The following is a 14715-nucleotide window of genomic DNA, read 5'->3' on the forward strand; positions in this document are numbered from 1 at the left end:
TTATGCCACTGTTTCCTCAACGTTTTCAGGATTTACAATTTTAATATTAAGGTATTCAATTGTTATTACAATTGTTATCTTGTAGACAGAGGTTCTTAGGGTCTTATCTAGAATAGAGGTTTTAGGTCATTTTGCTATTAAAATACCCTGAAACCTTTATTTAAGGGATAGGTTGTCTAAAAGCCAAAGTATTCTCTAATGTTGGTAGGGTACATGTGTCCATGTCTTTGCAAGTGTTGAGAGAAATAAGAATGGCATCAGCAAGATGGGAGCATCTGAAAGATCAAATGAGCCTAGTCAGTTGGAGGGAGGGGATTAAGAATCTGGGAGATTTTCCATCTGGGGAAAACCTAAGTACTCAAAGAAACATCCATGCCCTAAGGAGCTTTGAGGTTAGATGAAGTGTACAGCAGGAGTTGATTGGTAGAGTGAAAGTATTTTAGGAATAAACTATGTTTCTTAAAAATTTTTGAAAATAACTTCATTAAGATAACAAATTATATGTAATTGCCTTAATTTATTTCTATATAAAGGTTGTACATGGATACTTGGCATGTAGCTTTTGGAACATTTCTATTTTTATTCCAAAGGAAATATCAGCGTTCAGAACTTAGGTAGTACTAATTACACTTGAGATAGAAAAATAGTTCTGGAAACATGAAAATGCCAACTTTGCCATGGTGCCTTTATGTTTTCTTTCTCTTATTTTCACAAGTCAATTCCCTTGTCATTAATGGATCCTTTCCTCATAAGGTAATTGCTTAGCACAATTTGATTCCACCATCAATGATCCCCACTGAAAAATATGCTTGTAAATTTTTTAGAAGAAACTAATATTAAGTTTTATGCTGTTTGACAAGGTTATTTATGTTCTTTTATATTAATAAGTATAAGAAGAGAGCATGAATTTTTTTAATCCTTAAAGAATATTGAATTTAAAATTCTTTAGAAACATTTTTCTTTTATAGCTATACTATCCTCTGTTTTAAATTTCCTTTTCTTTCTTTCTTTTTTTTTTTTTTTTAACTACTGCAGCTTAGAATTTGTTAGGGCATTTCATTAAGCTTTTTGCAGCAGCTGGGTGATTTTGAGTATGAAGAGGCTATTAGTTACAAAGTCATAATAAGGACATGAAAAAAACTAATGTTATTCTGGGCGACACATTGCATGGTGTTATTATAGACATTTAGTTGATTGCTTTAGCGGTAATAATTTAAACGTTTAGAGACAGTTTAATTATTTTTGTTTCTTTTGAGAAAACTTTGCTACAATGTTACTGACCCAAAAGTTTTCTTGATTGGACATGTTTTATAAATGATTTTATGATGCTTGTTCTTGAAGTTTAATGAAAAGAAAAATTGTTTATGATTTTGGGTAATTTTTAGTTTGTTCTTCTTGTGGTGAGTTATCTCATTAGGGTATGGAATAAAAGATAATTCTTGGTCCTAATAAGGAAAATGGCCTTTATTGAGTTTTATGGGGTGATAGTGTGTCATCTTTGTAAAATTCTTTCAACTTTGGAGGTGATATTCTTGCCTTATGATTTTTAGACTCTAAAGTCTTCTTCCCTAAAATCTTAAGCATTATTGACTGTATACAGGGCTCTTTGAAGTGTGATGCCTTTTCTTTCCTTGCCTACTGTAGCCATGTGACTTTGATATTTGGGTAAAATGCTCCATGGGGCTACTTTATTTCAAAAATATTTATTAAAAACTTCTCTTTTGGATGTAGTTTTAATATATATAGTATATATGTATTTAGTTATAGATGGACACAATACCTTTATTTTATTTTTATGTGGTGCCGAGGATTGAACTTGGTGCCTCATGTGTGCCAGGAGAGCGCTTTATCACTGAGCCCCAGCCCCAGCCCCTATTTTTACTTTTTTATCAAATTAAGTATTAGGGGATGGAAGAATAACTTCATAAGTGCAGTACCCAACATGGTAGCCATCAGGCACATTGACTATTTAAGTTTCAACTAATAAAGTGAAATAGAATTAAACATTCATCCCCTCAGTCATACTAGCCACAGTTCAAGTGCTCAGTGGCCAAATGTGACTTATGGTTACCATATTTGACTATGCAAATACAGAATGATTCCATTATCAACTCCAGTTCTATTGGATACCCTGCTATAGAATAGAGGTCTGCAAACTGACCTGTGGAGCCAATGTGGACCACTGTCTGTTTTGTTAATAAAATTTTATTGGCATACAGCCATTACTGTCTGTTTGCATATTGTCTATGGCTGTTGTCAGACCAGCAGAATCAAGTAGTTGGAACAGAAACTATATAGCCCACAGAGCCTAAAATATTTTCTTTTTGTCCTCTCTCACACACATGCCGCAGTCTGGCTGGGCACAAATAACCAAGCCGCCACAAAGCCTTGTAGGTTCAAACAGCAACTCTTTATTCTGGAACTCTCACCAGCACTCTACACACACTTCCTGGGAATACACTCCCTCCCCTCCGCACCAATTCTCTTGGAACTCCAAAGTAGCTGGGTGCCCTAATCCCAGCAGGATCCGCCCTATTCCCCCAGGATCCGCCCTAATCCTGGAGCAGGGTCACCTTTCAACCATTCCCTCTAGCAAAATGCCAGGGGTCATTCCGAGTAAACTGTGGCTCTCAACACACACACACACAAATGTTGTGACCTCTGCTTTTGACTATATATATTCATAAGACTGAGGTTAAATAATGTGATTATTATGTTCATAGTACATATTCAATACATTGGTAGTATAGCATGTCATGTAAGGCAGTGTCTCATAGTCTAAAGATGAGCTAAACCAGAAGAAGAGTTAAAAATAGAGCATAAGACCACACCTTTGGATTGCTGGGTAAGAACAATCACTCCCTTGTAGGGACAACTGGAAGACTGAGTCCTTCTCTGGTAAATCAGCTCCTTCCATTACCGAGAGAATTAAAGAAACAAGAATACCAGTCAAGACTGAATAGTCAACATCCAAGTTTTCAGTCCACTTCAAGTGGGCTGGGAAAACTAGCAGGTTTAGTATCCAGGCTAGCCCCCTTGTCACACCTGGGCCCAGGGTGTAGTTCTGAGTTAAAGAATGGAATCTACAGTGGACACTAGGATGGTTAGAGGATTGATTAGTGTAATTAGGTGGGGTGAAATATATCAAACATGTCAGACTTGAAAACCTTCTCATTAAACCCTACAACATTGACTTTAAAAGGATTTTTCCCCCAGAAAAGAAGGTTTTAATTCAATAATGACTAGTTTCCAAATTTTGAATTATTGAATCAGTTAAGTGTTTTATGGTTCTCTTTTTTCTTATGTGATATCCAAGAGATAGTCTCTTAGATGACCTGTGAAATCTTAAATCTATTTTGTTTGACATTCTGCATACAAGTTTTAATAGTATTAAACCATAGAGCTGTTCCATTTTGTTAGAAGGGGAAAAGTTAGTTGATTTCAAATTATAACGCAAAGTAATACATGTAGTCGTTTTACAGTGAGCTATAGAATTGTCTTTATTACTGTTTCTTTGTTACTTTCCCAGGTTTAAGTTAGCACCATTTTCTGCTCAAAATGCCCTTGCTTCTCTTAGGCCAGGGCTCTCTCTGATAAGGGCTCAGCAAGGACCTTATAAAGGCTGACCCTTACTGAGCAGATTATACTGTAGCATGGAGCTAAATTTAGAGGAAAGCTGTGTCTCTGCTCCAAATAGTAACAGCTAAACCATAGATACTCTTGGTGAAGAGAATACCTTCATTTAGTCTTTCACTAAGTGGGTGAGTTTTGGGGTTTTGTTAGTTTTATATGGTGGTTTTTATGTCAAAATTTTTGCATATATATCTGTATATATTTTATTATATTATCTATATAAACTATATTGAGGATGTAGAAAATAAGTCCCCATAACTGGGCTCTGAAGAGGAACTTTTTTATTTAGAACTGAAGTAGGTATAAAAAAAGCTAAGGATTTTTTAAATAGAGTACTTCTCTCATAGTATGTTGATAATTATCCATTAACAGAGAAAGATAGAAACAAGGTACAAATATGGACTTACTTACAGAGAAATCCATGAGTTTATAACCTAGACTAAAAATAAAAATTTTAGATATGCTTCATGCTTAAAATTGCTTTAAAATTAATTATGAAACAAAACATCTTCGGCAGAGAGCAGCTCCTTGAATGTTTGCCTGCTGAAGACGTTTCAAGCTATTTGGGCTCTATTTTTGGCTTTGAATGAGAACCAAACTCTTGACAGATTTTTGATATTGCCCTTTTTAAAAAATAAAATAAAACAGGAATACATTCTGAATATTATGTTTGGGAGGTACAGAGACAAGGAGGGAACTACTTACACAATGACATCAATTTTGCACCAATTAAATGTTGATCCACAGTAAATTCTGAAAATGCCAACAGGGAAATTTCTGAATGAGTTTTACAGTGAACATAAATAATGGATTAGAAACTATTTCCAACATTCATCAAATGAAATGAGATTTTATCAATTAAGTTGTTTTCCCCGTGTTTGGATATGTAGCTCTTGCCCCATATTTGAGCTGCAATCAGTCACTGTCTCTACCCTGGTTCTGGTCTGTACTTCTGTTTCAAGGGTTGCATTGTGTTTTGAAGGTTTGGATTTTATCTCTCCCACTAAATTCCTTGAGGGTGTGGATTCTGCTTTAGTCATCTTTTGTTTCTCCAGGCATGCTCTATTAAGTTAACATTTTAGTTCATAGAAATGATCAAATTTCTCTCTTGAATTTACTTTTGCATTGTTAATGCTTTTGTAATCGGTTTCACTTTTAAAATAATGATTGATTAGAACTTTTCCATGACAGATTGGTATTTTGTTTTACTTTGTTGTTGGTGCTGAGGATCCAGCCAGGGCCCCCAGCATGGTAAACAAGTGCTCTGCCACAGAGCTACATACACCCCAGCCCTGCAATGGAAGGTTTGTTTAATAAATAGAATAATGATTTTTCCATGTTTTTAAAACTCTGAAAGATGAGATAATTTGCTTGAATAGTACCTTTTATCTTGTCTGGCTTTCATAATTCAAGCAATCCAGATATATTTTAGTGTATAATATTAATACCAGCATGGTTATTCTCAACTGTTAAGAGGTATTTTAGAGCAAGTTTTACATATTTTTTAATCCTTCTCAAAATTTCCTTGTTTAGAAAAGCACACATTCTGTTTATCCCTTTTTTAATCAAATAAAATTATACATTCCATTTTTTTCCCCTCAGTATCATTATGCCTGAATCATCCTTCCGTATCAGCAGAGCAGTGTATTTGAGAAGCATTTATTAAAAGCTAAACTTTGTTAGCTTTTTAGGTGTTAAAATGTGACTCCTAGCTCACTGAGGTTAACTTTCATGGGGGAAGCAGACCACAAATAGATAATAATAAAATGGCAGATAATGCTAAAGGTTAGGAAGGGAGAAAAAACTAGGTAAAGATTTGAGAGTGACAAGAGGCCATGTTTGTCAGAATAGTTAGGGAGGGGGCTGGAGTTGTGGCTCAGCGGTAGAGTACTTGCCTAGCATGTGCGAGGCCCTGGGTTCAATCCTCAGCACCGCATAAGAATAAATAAATAAAATAAAGATATTGTGTCCATCTACAACTAAAAAATAAATATTTAAAAAAATTAGTTAGGGAGGCCTCTCTGAAAATGAGGCGTTTGAATGAATGCAGTAGGTAAGCCATGTGGACAGCTGGGGAAGATGCTTCCTGAAAAGACAGGTGCAGAGCCTTAGAGATAGAACCTTAGCAACAGTAGGGCAGTGTGGCTGAAACTCATTGAGTGATAGGAAGAGATGTGGATTTAACATACATATGTAATCAGAGACACAGCCAGGGCTAGAAATCGAATGCATTCTTTTGTAAAGCTGCCTAATGTTTCATGCAGTGGCTAACTTAGGTCTTGTCTAATCAGACTTCATATTTATGGTCATTTGACACCCTCCCCACCCCAATGAATCCAGCAATACCACAACTACATACTTTTACACATACACATACACACATATGTTGGCATTCTTGTGTGGTATAGCTGTAGGATAAATTTTTAGGAAAGGAATTGGTGGACCATAGGTTATATACATGTAATATTTATAGATAACTCACTGTATGCTCCTCAAAAGTATGGTATTGAATCTAACCTTTGCCAAAGTTGACATGTGGTTGTTTTCCCTGTGTCCTTTGAAAACAGCTGGTATTGGTAAACATTAAAATTTTGCCTAATCCAATTATTTTAGAAAGATGTTCATTTTTTGATTGACATGGAACAAATGTTCATTAGCCATATATAAAAATATGTGTGAACTGCTTATTTAAAATATATAACCTTTATTTTGTTTTTCAGAAATTTTATGAATAAGCATCAGAAGCCAGTGCTAACAGGCCAGCGGTTCAAAACTCGGAAAAGGGGTAGGCCGTGTTGTGTTTGTGTGTGTTTAAAGTTCTAATCAAACTATCAGATTGGAGAAAAAGTCAATGTTTTGTGCTTCCACTTAATCTCACAAATTCCACTTATGTGCTCTAAATGTACAATCTGAAGTTCTGCAGTCAAGCTATAGAACTACCAGTTTCCTAGATGTTTGTTGGACAAGTAATTTAGCTTGAGGGAAGTTGATATACTTGACTGTTTTTAACATCAGCATTTGTATTTGGGTTTTGTTTGCTTTGTTGTTTTGAGAAAATATTGATAACAAAGGTAATACCGAGAGAAAAGTGAGTTACAGAAAGAGATGTTGAGTTTTTTGCTTTCTCAGAATTTAGGAAGTCAAATTAACTGTCCTAAATTCTTCTAAAATCTCTTTTTTATTGTGAGTAGAAAAGTAATAGATCCAGTTTGACAATGACAGATAAAATTTCTTTTTTTATCTGCTATTCATCTTACTGCTCTTCCTGTATAAAGACTATTTTAACATGATTTTACATTGTCAGTTGCACAATTACATGAATTGTTATTTTACAGTTACAAATACATGGGTTTATACACTTATGTTATATATTTTGCATTTAGTAGGTTTTGTGCAATTATGTCCTTGAATATAAAGACAGTTGAACTGAAACTCAAAGAGGAAACACGAGGTGAATTATTAAGCTAACTAATATTGAGAGGGATGGCTGAGAAGTATTTAAGGAAGTATCCTGTATAAACAGCCTTGAAGTATAGTCCCACTCAGTGATCTCTGAGTGCTGGATTGTTTCATTGATGACACACTGTGTGCCCTTAGAGTTTGATAGTGCTAAGTAGTACCTGCAGCATACAGTATTTCTGTTTTCCACTTTCCTTTTTCTATTTTTATTTTGATTCCTGGCTTATCCCATAAGCTGAATAAGTACAGGTATAGGCTGTGCCACCTGCATTTATTTTTCATCTAATGTCTTACCCTCACTGCATTTCCCCACTGGGGAATCTGGAAGCAAATAACAAATATGAGGTGCTGACCAGCATGCATTTATTGTCTCCTTATTTAAACAGTTCTTTAAAAAAAAAAAAAAAAAAAAGATGCAAATGATTTCAAAAGGAGTTTAACAGTCATGAGCAATATAGTTTAGAAACCTATTACAGCGAAGGTTTTGTGGGGCCCAGTAATGTGACACCAGTTAATCTAAGCCCAACTGTGAGGCACAGAGAGGTTTGCTGTTGCCTGCCTGCTGAGGGTATGTGCTAATCTCAGACCTGGATCTCCAGCTCAAGCTGCGTGATGAGCATGACGCTGATTCACTGTAACTGAGCTCTAGAGCCAGGAAAGCCCAAGAACTATTGCACAACTGCAGCCGTGACTCCATCAGTAAGCTGGCCCTTGCCGTCAGCCTGCAGCTTGGAGCCACAAAGGTTTTCTCTAATTCTGAACAGGTTTGCCTCTGATTCATCTGGTGGTCAAGATTGTGCAGCAAGAGTACTCAGGGAGAGATACTGAGAGATATATATTATTTGTCAGTTGATCTGGACTTATATAACACAGGTCTGTTGAGGATTTAAACAACACTTGAGCCATTTTGTGCCAAACTGCTGACTGGGAAAAATAAAATTGTGTCAACCTCATTTTCTGCTCTTCATACTAAATTGCCTCCTGATAATTTATTGTGCCTTGACTTTTCTTTACCTTTATCATGGGACTGACTTCATATAAATGGTTAGTAGTTTCATAGGGGTGAGTGGGGGAAACTACAAGGGCTATCTCAAGGACATTTGATAGTCTCTCTTTCAAAGGTTTATCATTACCCTGAAACTTTTCTTAACAAAGATAATGCTCTTGCATGCCAAGTTAGTGTAAAAAAAAAAAAAAGAATTGTTGCCTAATGCAAATATAAACAATATGGTAGAACACAACACACAGGACCCATTTATACCCTCTTCTATGAAATGCATCATATGTTCTCCAAATTTATATTTTCTACTATGACTTGTAGGATCTTATAGAAACTAGATAAAATTGGTGAAATTAAGAGAAAAAAAAGAGAAACAAATGCAGGCATCCAAGTGACAATGTTCTCAGGCTTGTCCCTCAGACTTCAGCTTTGTGCTACTGGGTTTCAATCACAATTAAATTTATAGGACTGGGGTTTAACATAGTAGCAGAGCAGTTGTCTAGCATATGTGGGGTCCTGGGTTTGATCCCCAGCACTGCCAAAAAAATAAATTTATGATAAGTGTATTAATAACTAATTGAGTATACCTATAAATCTTGAAATATTTGTATATAATTAGAAAATACATGATTTTTTTTAACTCGTTTACTATGCTTCGGTGACTTTTGGGAAGGGATGTAGGTTGTATTATTAATCACTTCATTAACAGGTTAGACAAATGCTTTATTAACCAGTTACTGTAGCTCTTATAATAAGTAATACAGTCAGAAAACTTACAGGCATATTTGAGCATCAGGAATAGGCCTGTTTTTCTGTCAGCGAAAGGGCCATTATGACTAACTCCTCAGTGTCATATTTGTGATTCACACAGTATAAATTTGAGACCCTAATTATATACTTCCTACTTCAGGAAAGGTTTGAACTGCCAAATGGAAACCAAAAGAGGCAATGATATATTTTTGTTAGGATTTTTAAAGTATTGCTGCTAGTTTGTCCTCAAATGAAATAAAAACTACACAATATCCTGTTGTTTCAGATGAAAGGAAATCTTTGGTTAAAATGTTGTCTTGTTTCCCCAAACTTCTATTAGTGTTCTTGTCATTTTCTTCTATAGGAGTTTCTGTCTCTCTTGATAGAGACTATCTTAGTAGGTGAGAGATTTTGGGGGTGTGCAAAAGAATTATTAGTCCCATCATGCCATCCTAAGTTTTTAAGGTTTCCAAGCTATAAATAGTCATTTTGACTTAATGCATTATTGCTCACTGTTGGAATGTCCTTGGCCATGATATATTAACTTCCTTTTATTTTTCTTCCTTGGCAATTCTTTTGGAAAATTAGAATGGGACGATTATGGCCTTTTTATAAACACAAGTTTTTAAGTTGTCTCTTAAATTCAAAACAAGTTCTTCCACATGGATTCTTGGCCTATCCTAAGTTTTTCCTTATTTACCAACATATATTACCCAATATGCCTCAATTTGTAATTTTCAAACCATCAAAATCTGATGTACCACCTGAGTCAACATCCAAACATGTTGTGTCATTGTGGGGATGGCCTCAGTTCATTTTGGAAGCTGGCCCCAAGACTTAATAAACAGGCTGTGGTCTTTTCACTTCCAGTATTCTCATAATATAGGAAAGAAAACATCTTTCTCCTAAGAGGAAGGAAAATTGCTTTTTAGTTAGATCCTGAATAAGAAGTGAAGTTTTATTTGCTTGCTAATAGGTTCTTCTTGCTTAGAGATACAGTTTTCCTCTCTTCCAGCTCTATATAATGTGTTTTTCTAGGGGCTGGGGTTGTGGCTCAGCATCGGAGCACTCGCCTAGTACGTGTGAGGCCCTGGGTTCGATCCTCAGCACCACATACAAATAAATAAATAAAATAAAGGTATTGTGTCCAACTACAACTAAAAATTAAATATTTTTAAAAAATTAAGTATTTTAAAAATTTTTTTAAATATTTAACTTTTAGTTGTAGTTGGACCTTTCTTTAGACCTCTTATGTATCCCCACTGTCCAACACAGGAACCCAATTTTATTTTATTTTTTTCTGCTGTCAACATTTGTGTTCTTGGCTGCATGATGTTTTGCTTATGGCATCAAAAGGACTTTTTATCTCATGTGTGATGAATATTGTTCTGTTCGTTCGTGTATGTCTTTATGGCATCTCCCACCCTGTGGCTCCGACTGGTACTGCGAATGCCATTCTTCTCTGGCTCTAATGCTGATGTAAGTTTTGTTAACCACTGATAACCCATCTTTCTGTTACACGTAGTAGTCAGTCTATTCAAACCAGACAGTTTGGTTTTTACATGTAGTTTTAATTTTATTAAAATTATGCAAGCACATCATTTAAATAGTCAAACAGTTCTGCAAGACAAGTTCTAACAACATCAGGGCCTGCTCTTCCCCAGGGGAACTCTTTGAACCTTTTTAACTGCTACTTTTGATATTTATATTCATGTAGTCAAACAGCATTCTTTATAGCTATTTCTTGATCTGTTGGAGGTGTTAAATATGCACTTCCTACTAAAGAATTTGAGGATTCTGCTTTCTCACTGTCCCCACCCAGCTCATACCTCTTTATCATAATTTCAGTTAGACTTATGTTTAGGATTCATAGTATTATGACTTTGTGCATGCTGTTCACAGCTCAACTATTATTTGATTTTTTTTTAGCATATTTTTTTTCCTGAATTAAATAATTAAAAGTAGTCAGCCTTTGGCTGGGAGTTAGCTCAGTGGTATATCATATACAGAGCATGTGTCAATTCCTGGATTCCACCCCACTACACTGTAAAAGAAAAACGAAAATGAAAACTAGGCAGCCTTCACCTTTCCTGTTGTGTAAATCTCTTCTTACAAGACACTTCAGAATTCTAACAATGAGAGGCTAGTGGAGGGATTTGTATGTCATATCACATTGATAAACTCTAGGTCAGCTGTGGAGCTGTCAGCTTGATGTGTTTGAAATGTCCTTTCACCATTATCCTCAACCGTACTATTTGTTTTTGTTTTTTCACAACTTCTTCCCTAGTCGTTCTCTATTTTGGAAGCTTGAATGTTTCACTATACATTTACTTTGCTCTTACTCTTGATTAGTAGCTAAACACTACAATTAGCTAAACACTACAATTCTAGGTTGGAAGCTCTTTTTCTTCAGACTTTTGAACAAGTTTCTTCTGCTTTCTGATATGTCATGAATTGTTGAGTAGTTCTTGTAACTATTTCTTATTACTTTCTGTGTGGCTTGTTGTTGTTGTTTTGTTTTCCCCATAATCTCCTGATGGTTGTTCTGTTCCCAGTATTCTGTAAATTCGTGATAATGAACTTACCTGGTATGGATCCCCTTTCAATCACTGTGCTGGACACTTAAAAAGCCCTTTATTTGGAAACTTGAATTCTTCAATTCTGTGACGCTTTCTGAAAATAACTTCCTTTACAGTTTTTTTATTCTATCTTTTCACCATACTTATGTGAATATTTGACTGATCTGCTCTTAACATTTTTCTCTTCTATTTTCTAGGCCTCTGTTATATATATGTTGTTTCTTTTTTCCCCCATATTTTATTGGTACATTATAATTGTACATAATGGTGGGATTCGTCGTTATATATTCATACATGCACACAATTTAGCTATATAATTTAGCCAATATCATTCCCCAGTTTTCTAACAGATATTCTAAGCTTTCTCTTTCAATTCTTCCATTGAGTTTTTCACTTTTTTGTTATTTTTTATTTCTAAGAACTCATTTTTACTTGCAAATTTTTATAGTATTATTCCCTCCCCTTCCATCTCTAGTTTGTCTCCTCCTCCATCTGACTTAAAATCTACCTTCCATAAGAAGTATCTTTAGTGTCTAGACCAAAACTCCTGCCAATTCTTTCCCTTCCTGACAGATTCTCTGTGCTCACCTACCTCATTCCCTGCAGCAGTTAATTTATGCCTGTAAATAAAAGCCTTTGTGGTTGTTTTAGATTTTTCTTCTCAATGTTTGTTCAGAATAAAAAAACTATACAATATCTATATTCCTTTAAGTCTTCTAAAGTCCTTTCAGAGGATCTACAAATCAGAACTGTTAATTACAATACTGAGATATTATTAAATTCTTTTGCATGTTCTCTGAGTTTGCAGTGGAGTTTATAGAGTCTATACAGTATGTAATGTTGCAGTAGATTGAACTTAGTGGGTGTAAGCATCCGTCTACTATTAATCCATCTACTATTAATCAGGTGTTAAAAGGATTTGCAAGAGTGTAAAACAATACCATTCTTCTCAATACTTTTTTCAGTTAATAAACATTCTAGTTTTCTGTTTTCTAGTAAAATGAGTATCCACAGATATAACCTCCATGAACAGAAATCTCTTTTTAATTCTCATTGCTGTAAGTATCAAGGGGTGAAGAGACCAAAAAGTTTAAACCCTCTGCTCTGAGGCAGTATTATACATCTATAGCTTATAACATTTATTGAAGAGTTAAGTATTCTAGAGTAACTTGTCTTGTAAAGGAGATATTCCTATTCATTTCTTCCTTCTCAATCTTTGCTTTTTATTTTTATTCTTATAAATTCTTTGGTGTTTCTCTGGATCATTTTCTTTCTTGGTCTAAGGTGAAACAGCAATTTAAGTTGCAGTTTTTATTTTATTCTTCTGATTAAAGTTAATAGATTTTATCTGCTTAGCCTACAAATGACAAATGAACAATCATTAATTTTATTATATATTAGATAATTGAAATATTCTTGTGGCCCCTTTGAACAGAAATGCGTTATTTGCTTCAGTAAATGTTTAAACAAGGGGTTTAAGAACATGGGTTTCTAATAGAAAAACTTAAATTGCCCTTTAATTTCTAAATAATCACACTAAATAAAGAATAATGGACAAAGAGAATACGTGTAAAACACGTTGGGGAATATAATGTGTATATATAAAGGAATAATTTTATGGATTTTCAATTTTAGATGAAAAAGAGAAATTCGAACCCACGGTCTTCAGGGATACACTTGTCCAGGGGCTTAATGAAGCTGGTGATGACCTTGAAGCTGTAGCCAAATTTCTGGACTCGACTGGCTCAAGATTAGATTATCGTCGGTATGCAGACACACTCTTTGATATCCTGGTGGCAGGCAGTATGCTTGGTAAGCCATGTGTTATAGCATCTTTTTATAATATATGTATATATGTTTTAATTCTATTTTAATATTTCTTTGTAAAATCCTATAAGCTTGCATTTATTAGAATTCATTTTTAAAATGCAAATAAGAGTCTACAGTTTTTTACCTAAATGACAATTTGGAATGATATTAATGTGGGTTTGAAATGATAACTCACTAATAAATGCATAGAACTGAAATTTTTCTCTTGACATTACAACTGTCAGCTACTTTTCTTTCACTAAAAGCCAACTGTCCCATGTATCCCTAATCTTTCAATGTTTATGTAGAGGCCCTGAACGATAATTTCTACAGAAGAGTGTGGCTTTGTGTATGTCATCTGGATCCTTCTTGTATACTTATGAGACCACATGTTTATCATATGGCAGCTTTTCTTTTGAACATCATCTTTTGTTTAGTACATTGAAGTGTTAACTGTCAACAAATTCAAAAACAATTTTTCAAGGTTTAGTTAATTCCATTTCATCCATAAGTAATAAAATATTCCAGAAATACAGTTTAAGCCTGGTGTCTTTTTATTGTTTTGCAGTACTGGGGATTGAAGCCAGGGCCTTGCACATGTTTAAGGCAAGTGCTCTACAACTGAGCTACATTCCCAGCCCTTATTTATTTTCAGATGGGGTCTCACTAAATTGCCCAACCTGGTCTTAAACTTATAACTTTCTATCTTAGCCTCTAGAGTAGGGAGGATTAAAGCTGTGCACAGTCATGACTGCCTTAAGCTTACCTAATTTTCCTTTTAATTGTGAATACTCTACATAACTAGAATTAAAGATAGAACATTGAAAATTGTTAAAGACTGGTGTTAAAACACACACACACACACACACACACACTAAAAGCTTTCTTACAGAGCAATTGAGGGAAAGGCTTCAGGATACTATTTGTATCCTGTGTTACACAACTGACCAAAAAGCTTACTTAGGTATCCTAACCGCTTGTTTTTTTTTTCCTTTCAAGGTCATTCTTAGGTCTTGGTTGTTGTAATTAGTTTGTGTAGTAGTCATAAATTACTACCTGTGGTCAGTTTTCAATTGTTTAGGGGACATTTGCAAATGTATGGAAGTATTTTGATTAAAGAGTTGGGGTTGGGACAGGTATGCTTCCAACTCTGCTATGCAAAGATATTTCAACACAATGAAAAATTGCCCTGCCCTAAATGCCATCTGGGCCTCTCACTGAGAAACACTGCTTAGGCCAACTTGCTTTGACTTTAAGACAAAGGTGTGTCAATTCCCCCACTTTGAGGTGGAGCCTATTCTAAGCTCTTATTCCAAATACTTGTTTTGGTGCTTGGTCTCATTTATTACCAGGCCCTTATTATCCTGCATTACTGATTTTCAATACATACTAAATCAGCTTTATTGTTCTTACTGTTTACATAGATTGCTCATTATCACTTTAGATAATTCAAATTCAAGTATAAAACTGTATACATTGTGTTCC

At 34.9% G+C, this 14715-nt stretch overlaps 1 protein-coding gene across 2 annotated transcripts in view; it reads left to right on the top strand.

Moving 5' to 3' along the window:
• The window catches only part of Bzw2 (basic leucine zipper and W2 domains 2), a 56692-nt gene that overhangs the window by 13138 nt on the left and 28839 nt on the right, over nucleotides 1–14715 (top strand). Inside the window, exons 1-3 of one of the 2 annotated variants that reach the window (XM_076863178.1) lie at nucleotides 3677–3761; nucleotides 6354–6418; nucleotides 13057–13233. In XM_076863178.1, coding sequence (XP_076719293.1) covers nucleotides 6361–6418; nucleotides 13057–13233 — 235 coding nt within the window. In that variant the 5' untranslated portion in view covers nucleotides 3677–3761; nucleotides 6354–6360. Of the gene's footprint in view, nucleotides 1–3676; nucleotides 3762–6353; nucleotides 6419–13056; nucleotides 13234–14715 lie in introns of those variants that run through there. The other variant, XM_076863170.1, reaches the window with a different exon arrangement.

Source organism: Callospermophilus lateralis, chromosome 1 (genome assembly GCF_048772815.1).
Source record: "Callospermophilus lateralis isolate mCalLat2 chromosome 1, mCalLat2.hap1, whole genome shotgun sequence".
Classification (NCBI taxonomy): domain Eukaryota; kingdom Metazoa; phylum Chordata; class Mammalia; order Rodentia; family Sciuridae; genus Callospermophilus; species Callospermophilus lateralis.